This window comes from Carya illinoinensis, chromosome 9 (assembly GCF_018687715.1).
Source record: "Carya illinoinensis cultivar Pawnee chromosome 9, C.illinoinensisPawnee_v1, whole genome shotgun sequence".
Classification (NCBI taxonomy): Eukaryota; Viridiplantae; Streptophyta; class Magnoliopsida; order Fagales; family Juglandaceae; genus Carya; species Carya illinoinensis.
The window spans coordinates 9146960-9157456 of record NC_056760.1 but is presented as its reverse complement, the minus strand read 5'-3'; the positions used below and the strand labels follow the sequence as shown (position 1 = coordinate 9157456).

Sequence of the window (10497 nt, the reverse complement as noted above, 5' to 3'; positions counted from 1 at the left end):
AAACAAACACTTGGTAGGCATTCCATGAAAACCGAATGACAAAGGCTAAGGACCCACTCAAAAACCATCCTCAATACATGCAAACAAAATACTCAACTGAGCAACCATAGTGATTTCAACGCAACCCAACCAAATAAATCACATATAATGAATAGCCCCTCATAAATCGGCTGAAATACATATCAACTCTAGAAATTTCAGAAGTCCGAAAATCACATAAACCTTACCTTGATTAGGATGCAAAGATGAGTAGAACTGGATGATCTTCAGAATTTCAAAAGTCTAACTAGTGATATGAGTGAATGAAGGATTCAGTTGGGTCTCAAAAGAGGAGGAAATGTGTGAGAGAGCTAGATGCCGTGCAAAATAAAAGAGAAAGGGGGTGGGAGGTCGGCGCATGTATGAGACACAATAAAGAAAAAAACATAAGGCACATAAGTGTCGTGTCCCTAGGCACGTGCCCGAGGAAAAAGAGTCCCACTGGGACTACTATAACACCAGCATAAGAGACCAAAAACACATATTTAGGCTCATATCTCAAACAAACCAAAAAAAAATTTTTTTTTTTATTATTTTTTTTATATAAAGCAATAGGGCAAGTAACATGCCTAAATGCATCTTGGTTCAAACATAATGTAACTCACAAAACAAATTCAATAAAGTACACCCTTTTATTTGCAACAATCACTATGGATGTTCAATCCTCATAAGATCATCAATGTCAAAGTTCATGTGAGTGTGTGAGTGAGTATACTTATAACATAGCATTTTTATGAACTCCTTTCTTCAATATATTTTTTTTTTGATATCTTTATTCATGAAAGATTGCTTCTTATAGATGCTCACAAGAGTTTGTTGCTTCACCTTAAAAGTCAAACTTTATGCTAGGGCCTAGATACATGAGCATCTTCTCCAAACACTAGTTTGCACAATCCCTTTTTTATGTCCATTTTTGTTGCTCATCTTTTTTCACAATGATTAGAGCAACAATTCTTTCTATAAGGACTTAAGGAGATAGATCCGTATAGGGTGTTTGTCTTTTTCCGCAATGAATTAACACCGACTTTTTCTATATGGATCAACTCTTTGTGTTTGGCAAGAGGAGAGCTCTTTATTGATGTACTAGGTTCAACTAGTATTAGTCAATTCAAGGTATGAACTCTATCTTTGATGAGCATCTCATTAAATGATGTGAACTTTAATTATAAAAAAAAACATACATATAAGTTTCTCACTGTGCATTGAAAATGAATTTTGCCAAGATAATCCATAGGGTTAGTATGCACAAAGTGAATTGCACAAAATAGAGAGATGCATAGGTTCAGGAATTTATTAAGTGAGAACACAAATGCTCAAATTTTGACATATCAAGCATGCACTTTCCTTAAAGAAAAGTTTTGAACCAAACCAGAATTTTTTTATATTATATTTTTCTTATTTAAAACTGAAAAACAGAAACATAAAACAAAACAGAAAAATAAAATGCATGTCCTAGACTAGTGCAATAATATAAAGAAAGTAAGAACATGCAAGTAGTCCTATTAATTAATGTAACATGGCATCTTTTTTAACCACCCATTTTACTTTAAATTTTGGCCTATTCTTTTCATCAACACCATTTTGTATGATCTTTTCTTTATTTTGAGAGTAAAAATCTGCTAGTTCACCAAATTTGAGACTTAAAAAGTTTATCTGTTGATTCATATCACAAACTTGATTCTCTAGACTATTTCCTTTCTTTTTCAGATTTCTTTCATATCCATTTTTCTTCACTTTATTCAAGTTAAAGCAATTTGGCCTTATATGACCAATAACACCACAATAATGATAAGTAGGAATAAACCTATCTTTGGACTTACCTTGGTTGGACTTCTTTGTCATTGATCTATCATGTGAGACTCTTGGAACATGAGTTGTAGACACGGCGTTCTTTGGAGTTTCCTCATCTTGACTTCTTTTAACAAAAATGATATTTTTTGATGAGGTGGCAGCGGATGATGGGTCTCTAAGTTCCATACCTTGGGAAGTCATATACCCCAAACTCGTGCGATCACAACTAGATTTTTGAAAACTCAACATCTCTTCTAGTTTCTGTGTTGCTGTTTTTTCTTGAACCTTTTCCAATTCCTTTTCTAATGCAATATTTTGATCCCTTAATCTTGCTATTTCAATATCAGAAATTTTGAATGTCTCAGACAAATTATTTTTCTCACTCTCCATATTAGTGAATTTCTTGTACAGCTTCTTGTTGAGTTTCTTTAATTTAATCACTTCTTCACACACATCATTGTAAGCTTCTTGTAAACTCAACTCATGATCATCCACAACTAGAGCAATCTCCGAATCACTATTGTCATCATCACTTTCAGATTTTGTTAGCTCAATGTAAGAAAAATCATTAACAATAGTAGAAAAAGCCACAAAAGTATTGTCATAATCAGATGATGAACTTGAAATTTCAGATTCTGAACTATCACTAAGTGCGACATTCAATGCTTTTCCTTTACTTTTCTTGAAATTTGGACATTCAATTCTTATATGACCATAACCAGAACATTCATGACACTTTATTTTATCAGATTTTTCTTTATTCCATTTTTCAAAATAATTTTTCTTTGCAGAAAATTCTTTACCTATTTTTTTCTTTTCACTATACATTTTATTAAACATGAATTTTCTGAACTTTCTTACTATGAGATCTATATCCTCATTGTTAAGATTTTCTTCATCAGAAAAATCATCTTGATTTTCTTCTATAGTTTTTAAGGTAATAAACTTACATTTTCTTGCTTGAGGAAGCGAAGTTTCATACGTTTGTAAAGAACCTACCAATTCTTCTACCCTTATTGCATCAAGATCTTTACTTTCTTCAATAGTGGTAACTTTGGATCGAAATCTTTCAAGTAAAGACCTTAGAATTTTCCTCACGATCCTTGAATCCTCCACCTTCTCGCCGAGATTAAACCTGGAATTTACAATATCATTCAGTTTAGCATAAAAATCATTAAAATTTTCGTCTTCCAACATTTTAATCTCTTCAAATTTTGAGGTTAGCATTTGCAATTTCGAATTTTTTACTATTCTTGTGCCTTTATGTGTAACCTCCAAAATATCCCAAGCTTCTTTAGCAATCTCACACATGGAGATTCTTTTAAATTCTTCGGAGGATACCGTCATGAAAATAGCGTTAAGTCCTTTGCTATTCAAATTGCAATTGTTGATTTCATCTTTTGTCCAAGCATCTATAGATGTCTCGGGTTTAGTCCATCCTCGTTCAACCAAATGCCATACACGTTCATCCAAAGACTTGAGAAAAGCCCTCATACGAACTTTCCAATAAGCATAGTTTTCCCCATCGAAGTATGGTAGAACGTATAATGACATCGACATGATCTACAAGGGCACGGATCACACTCGAATGAGTGAACCACGCTCTGATGCCAATTGAAATTCCCAACGTACTCCTGTAAAACCACGAAATTGTCTACCAATTTCCTTGAACAAATAAGTTAGATCTCAATTATCAAGATTATGAAACGAATCAAATACTTTAAAATAAATAATCAAACTTGCAAGACACAACGATTGGTTACGAAGGGAAACCCTTTAAAGAACTCTTTAAAGGTAAAATCCTACGGGGCAGCCAAACCCAGGAAAGTCAATCTTATTATTTGAAGAACAATTACAAGCAATAATCAATTACAAAACCTTTGCAATTCGACTCTTTTACTTGCCTAGACAAACGACCCGTTTGTCTTCTACCGCAGTAGCAGCCAGAACCTCTAGCGATCTTCAAATGTTGACTTCCCTTCTGGAACTCCAGAGGCTGAAATCCAATCGATGTTCGTTCACACTCAAAGCATGATCACACTCAAGAAGATATGAAAAACCCCATGAAAATTCTCAAGTGAATTTTCTCTCATAAATGCTCAGAATATCCTCTCTGAAATTCGTGGCTCAAAGTGTTTGAAAAGATACAAAACCGAATCCCTTTAAATAGAAAGTCTGGAAAGAGTTCTAGTCGCAGTAGGACTCTGCTGACGGTTAGCAACAGACTCGAAAACGTGTTCCGACGAATTGCTACCATTTTGCGATAATATCTTTTGTTATTGACTAAACTCTGTTCAGCTTTCTTCTTGATAAATATCAATATTCCAGAACTCAATTTTAACCTCAAAGACTTATCTAAACAACACCTAAGACTTTTAGATAGACTCAATATTATTTAGATACAAATCAATACTTATTTTACATTTATCCAAATTTAATCAAATAAGATAAATCTTATCATTCATCCAAATTTAATCAAATAATGATAAAATAAACCTTATTATTTAGTCATATAATCCTAGTCAATTTTTACCTTTACACCTTCCAACTTCCATCCCCATCACCTTCACGGCGAGGGTCATCGTTAATTCGTAGCTTCCAGCTCCTTTTCTTTCAGCCTCTATAGTCCAGTATAACAATTTTTAATAATATAATAGAAAATAAGAAAGCAAAAAAGGCGAAAGAAAAAGATTGTTGACCCGCACGCGCACAAGTCGGTCGGAGTTGCTTTTGTTAACTGCATTACTCAATCATCCATGTCCGCGAGATGCACATATCATGCTACACCTACTTTTTTTTTTTTTTTTTTTTTGAAGCATATCTTGCTACATCTCGTCGCTGAACTTTGTCAACCACTGACTCTGAGACCCAAAATCAAAACAAACATAAAATTTAAGAATCATTGAGAGTAGAGCACCACCAAAATGCCTTCTTTGAAATATCCAGTCGTCTTTTTGTCTCTCCTCACGATTGCCTCCCTTAGCCTTACCAGTGAACGTGCAGTACCCACTTACAGTATTCACTATTGCTCGAACTCAACCTTCTTCACCCCTAATGGCAGCTTCGAATCCAACCTCAACTCGGTCCTCTCCTCTCTTTCCTCGAACGCCACATGGTCCGGTACCGGGTTTTACAACGCCTCTGCCGGCGAGGACCCTCCTGACGTGGTTTTCGGGCTCTCTCTCTGCCGGGGAGACGTCAGCACCGCCGTCTGTCAGGACTGTGTTGCCGCCGCGACCAAAGAGATACTACGGCGCTGCCCCTTGGACAAAGTTTCTATAATATGGTACGACGAGTGCTTGTTACGTTACTCCAACCAATCCATCTTCGCTACCGTGAGCGAAGTGCCGAGGTATTACCTGATCAACACTGGAAATATCCAAGCGGCGGACAGTGAACGCTTCAGCCAGTTGTTGGGCACCACAATGAATTCGTTGGCGACGCGGGCCTCGAATTCTCAGTCGGGAAAGCAGTTTGCGACGGAGGAAGAGGAATTCAACAGTTTGCAGACGCTGTACAGCCTGGTGCACTGCACGCCGTATCTGATTGTGTCCGATTGCTATAGATGTTTACGAAGCGCCATTGGTAGTCTTCCATCATGCTGCGGTGGGAAACAAGGTGGAAGGGTTCTGCTACCGAGTTGTAATCTCAGATATGAATTGTACCCATTTTACAACGTCACAACGGCTGCTCCACCTACAGTTCCGCCTCTTGTCCCAGGTACTCTTGTTCTCAAATAGCATCGCTAACTTCTTGTAGGTGGGGGTAGTGTTTTATTTACCGGATATATGCTTTTCTAACTTTTTTTTTTTTTTTTAAATCTTTTTTAAGGAAACACTAAATATTACGTTGAAATTTTTTTACTAAGGTGACATCTTTGTAAGCGATAAAAACTGAAAGAAAAATTAAATTGAAATAAAGTAATAAACGTTAGAGGTAAGACGTGGTCGACCATTGAGGATTACAAAGACTAGACAATCCTGGAGACCCACAATCACGAGGATCTTTATGACCCAAAGTCGACGATGGGTCTCGGGGTGGATCATTTGCGCATATTTATTATTATTTTTTTATAAGATGTCTTGTCGCTATATAAAATGAATGGTGTTAGGGAATTAAGAATTTTAGAAAAAATGAAAAACAATTAATTTTATTGAATGATGTCAAGTTTAGTTGTCAAATGTGATCCAGAAGCATTTCCATAGATGTAATAACAAGTACAGGACATTTATTTTAGTTGTCATATACACAGAAAATGCATGAGATGTGCGTATTTCTCCCCGTGCACAGATTATTTCCCCGATCGAAATCACATCAAATTGTTTTATAGACTCAGGAGATCTGGTTCTTCCACCCCACTGTTTTTGTGGCCTTTATATATAGATACATATATTTTGGGTTTGCACAGAAATCCTTAGTGAAAGTGAAGATAAAGTCCTCTAAAACAACACCTAATCACATTGCAGGCGCTCAGCCTAAAAAAAGAGATCAGAATGCAGGCAGCGTCACTTGCTCTGATGTGTTAAAAGTTTGTACTAAACCTCTTTCCACTAACCTCATATGTTGTGGTCCCGGCCTGTAGCTTTTATGGTTGGGCCGCCTCTGATTTGTAGTATATCTTCTATATCAATATACTTTGATGTCACTTATGTTGTAAAGGAGTAGTTTTCACCTGAACTATCTCAATCTGTAACATGTCAATGATGCATGCTGTGTTTCGCAGGAGGAAGCAAAATGTCGTCTCTCACAATTCTTGCCATTGTCATCCCAATTGCTGTTGCCGTGGTTCTCTTCTTGGTGGGCTTTTGCTTCTTTCGGAGGAGAGCAATGAAGAAATACAATATGGTGTCCAAAGAAAACGGTGAAGAATAAATGTTTCTCAATTATGGAATCTATTTAAGCTCTGTCTCTGTTGTCTAAACAACGTTGGGCTGAAATTGGTCAGTTTAAAATTGTTGTATTTACTGTTTGATTGTGTAGTGGGAGATGAAATTAAAACCATAGAGTCCTTGCAATTTGACTGGGATATTATTGAAGCTGCCACAAACAAGTTCTCAGATGATAACAAGATAGGAGAAGGGGGATTTGGTGTTGTTTACAAGGTACGTGTTTAGTTTATACTAAAGTTCAGTTAGATTTATATGAACTCAGTATTAAAACTGTTATACCTTGTTTCAAATGTATTTTCAGGGTACCCTTTTTAATGGGCAACAAATCGCTGTGAAGAGACTATCTAAAAGCTCTGGGCAGGGTGCCGTCGAGTTTAAGAATGAGATTTTAGTGGTAGCCAAGCTTCAACATAGAAATCTGGTTAGACTATTGGGATTTTGCTTCAAAGGAGAAGAGAAGTTACTCGTTTATGAATATGTGACCAACAAAAGCCTTGATTACTTTCTATTCGGTCTGACCCATCTGAACTTAACGTCCAGTTCTTTTTTTCCCCTTAAAAGGGCTACCTCTGGTTTTAAGTCGAAGGGGATGCATGATTAGCGCTTAAAAAATAGATCATATTGATCTGTCACAAATCTTTCAATACTTTGTCTTGAACTTTCAAGAATTGAATCGTTTTAAAGAAGCTGAAATTCTTAGAAATAAGCGAGAATTTTTTTTCAAGCTGAGCCAAATCATATTTTTGAATTGCTCAAATGCCATGCTTTTCAACGTTGAATATTTAATCTTGACAAATTTACAGACCCTGCGAAGCAAGGACAATTGGATTGGTTAAGACGTTACAAGATTATTGAAGGAGTCGCTCGAGGAACTCTTTACCTTCATGAAGATTCTCGGCTAAGAATTATTCATCGTGATCTCAAAGCTAGCAATATTCCGTTAGATGATAATATGAATGCAAAGATTTCAGACTTTGGCTTGGCAAAAATATTCGTAGTGGATCAAACTCAAGGAAATACCAGTAAAATTGTTGGTACATTGTAAGTTTTTAGTCGCCATATCTGTTTTGCATGATAGCGGTCATTTTAGTGGCATTCTTCTTGTTAGCAAATGCTGGAAAGTGAAATTCATGGTTACTTCAACATGCCTACTCATGTTCTGACTAGTGTATTTCGTGATGCTCTATGTGCAGAACATTATCCCCTTAGACAGACTAGCTAGGCAAATAGTCCCCATATCTTTTTTTGCATGATCTAAATCAACAAAATCATTTTATTATCGTTTTCATGTTAGCATGTTAGGAAACGTATCAAATGTTTGAAAGTAAAATGGGTGGTTACTTCAACACTGCCAATTCATGCTCTGAGTGCAATTCGTGATGCTATGTGCAAAACATTATCCCTTGAGATTGCTTGGCTTGGAACACTAAAAATTGCATAAATATATTAGCACGATCAATTTTCAATTAAAATGTCTTTATCTTTTTGCTTAAATTGTTCTCTTCGTACTCCCTTTGTAGTGGTTACATGTCTCCAGAGTATGCAATGCAAGGACGATATTCTGTAAAGTCAGATGTGTTTAGCTTTGGAGTCTTGGTTCTAGAGATCATAAGTGGACATAAGAACCGCCGTTCTAATCAATCAGATCATGCCGAGGACCTCTTGAGTTATGTGAGTATGGAAAAGATATCATAATTATGTGTTGCTTTATTGGTACAGGGGGCCATGAACAAAGAAAACAAAATCAAATTTTCATGAATTACTGCAGGCTTGGAATCAATGGAGTAGTGGGACACCCTTGGAGTTGTTGGATCCGGCTCTCAGACATTCTTATTCAAGAAATGAAGTTATTAGGTGCATCCATATTGGGTTATTGTGCGTTCAAGAAGCTCCAGCAAACCGACCTACAATGGCAACAATAGTTCTTATGCTTAACAGTTACTCTGTTACGCTACCATTACCTCAGCAGCCAGCATTGTTGCATCGAAGTTGAGCAAAGCTGGACAAGCCAACAAAGGAGCTGGGCTCAGACCAATCTTCTTCAAGTAAAGTAATTTCAGGGTCTGTTAATGAAATATCGCTTACTGAAATATACCCTCGATAATGTGATTAGACGAGGTGTTGTCCAGAACCAGTTGATGATGTTATGTTAGTAGTTGGTGGAACCTGTACTCCAATTTGCAAACACGAGGAACTCAATAGAGGGTTGGGGCCGTAATATACTGTCCGTGGACAAATCATTTCCGTTGTTACGCATGTAAGACAGGTAAAGTAAGAGAACCTAAAGATTTGCTTGAAAAGGAAAATTCGCAAGAAAACAAATCTTGTCTTGTCGTATGATATTTGTCATTAGCGGATGATAGAAGCACAAGCATATATATTAAACTGACATATCCAGAGTCTATTCTTCGCCTTCACTAGATGACATCGAGTACGTACAATAATCGTTTGGGGCGTACAGATCTGTCAAGCTTTGAGGACGCTTCTTCCTAAATTTAAAATGAAATGTTGGCAGTCAGTCGAACCATATAGCTCAAGTCCACATAATTCATTGTTCGCCTGTGCATTATCCTACTTAGACAGTTATCTTTGTCACGCTTTTTTTATGGAACTCCAATTATATAGATTAATCTGCATATTTTATAATGAAGCTTTGTGGGTTACAAGAAAATGCAAAATTCAGTCTTCTATAAACACAGTTTATATAAAGCCTGTACTAGGAACACATCATTTCTTCCTAGAATGCCGATCCTGTCATTTGTTTTTTCAATAGCGTCACGTAGCTGCGAAGGTCGAAGAGCAAGAGTAGTGCCTGTTGGTCGTGATAATGGGCGGCTTGCCTTGCTTCAAACACTGCAAGCATTTTATATTAAATTTGTGATTGTATCACATTGTTTTAATGAGTTTGAAATGGATTTTTGTTCTTGATTAAGTGTTTCTTTGACAATATTGTAATTTGGTCCGCTTGAAAAATCAGAATGAGATTTGGAATCTGACAATGATTGATTCATGGGCGATTCAAGAAGTTGAGTCAAGTGATTCATGACAAATTTGAATAGATTATATTAATGTTGATAAAAAGTATTAAAAATTATATAATGTCAGTCAAACATTTTATATCATTTATAAAAGAGTATAAAATATAAATTCACTTATTAGTTTTAATAAAAATATAATATTTAAATAATTTCAATAAATATGTCATTTATGCATGTATCCTCAATTGTCAAATCTTTGTTTTGCCTCATATATGAAGAATGTAAAAACCATTAAGTTATAAACAAATGGTAAATATAGTATTTTTTACACAACCACAAATTTAATATAAAATACTTATTTATCTCTAAATTTTTTATTCAACTAAAGAAAATAAATAACTACACAATTTTTTTGTTAAATCGTTTTTTCAGTCTTGTTATTATGAACTCAACTTATAAGCATTCGATCAATATCAAGAAAACGAATTATTTTCCATCCACTTGCAAAGTTCGATCAAGAAGGTAAGAGCTCTTGTTTTATATCTTCTGCGGGGCGGTGGCAGTCAACTTAAAATAAATGAGTGGCCCCATGGATGGGCTATTATATCTTCTGCGGGGCGGTGGCAGTCAACTTAAAATAAATGAGTGGCCCCATGGATGGGCTAGTGGCTGATCGGCCAACCCTAGGAGCCATTAAGGTCCATGTTTAATTAATTATCATTTAGTATCTAGATATGATTATTATTTTGGTTGACTTTTCTTATTCTTCTCTACCACTCACGTCTTAATCATTCGCTCCT

At 35.9% G+C, this 10497-nt stretch overlaps 1 protein-coding gene across 1 annotated transcript; it reads left to right on the top strand.

Moving 5' to 3' along the window:
- Positions 1-4642: 4642 nt before the first annotated feature.
- On the top strand, positions 4643-8971 carry LOC122277189 (cysteine-rich receptor-like protein kinase 10). Its single transcript, XM_043087095.1, has 7 exons — positions 4643-5550; positions 6554-6691; positions 6811-6932; positions 7021-7231; positions 7523-7760; positions 8240-8390; positions 8488-8971. Exons 1-7 carry the CDS (start codon positions 4755-4757, stop codon positions 8710-8712), a joined length of 1881 nt encoding a protein of 626 aa, XP_042943029.1. The 5' UTR covers positions 4643-4754; the 3' UTR covers positions 8713-8971.
- Positions 8972-10497: the final 1526 nt, after the last annotated feature.

Bases quoted from the DNA above. Each gene is read 5' to 3' on its own strand.
- LOC122277189 (XM_043087095.1), top strand. From the start codon at position 4,755: ATGCCTTCTTTGAAATATCCAGTCGTCTTTTTGTCTCTCCTCACGATT. The intron at 7,232-7,522 runs GTCTGACCCATC...ACAAATTTACAG, and splicing joins CCTTGATTACTTTCTATTCG to ACCCTGCGAAGCAAGGACAA. The intron at 7,761-8,239 runs GTAAGTTTTTAG...CTCCCTTTGTAG, and splicing joins AGTAAAATTGTTGGTACATT to TGGTTACATGTCTCCAGAGT.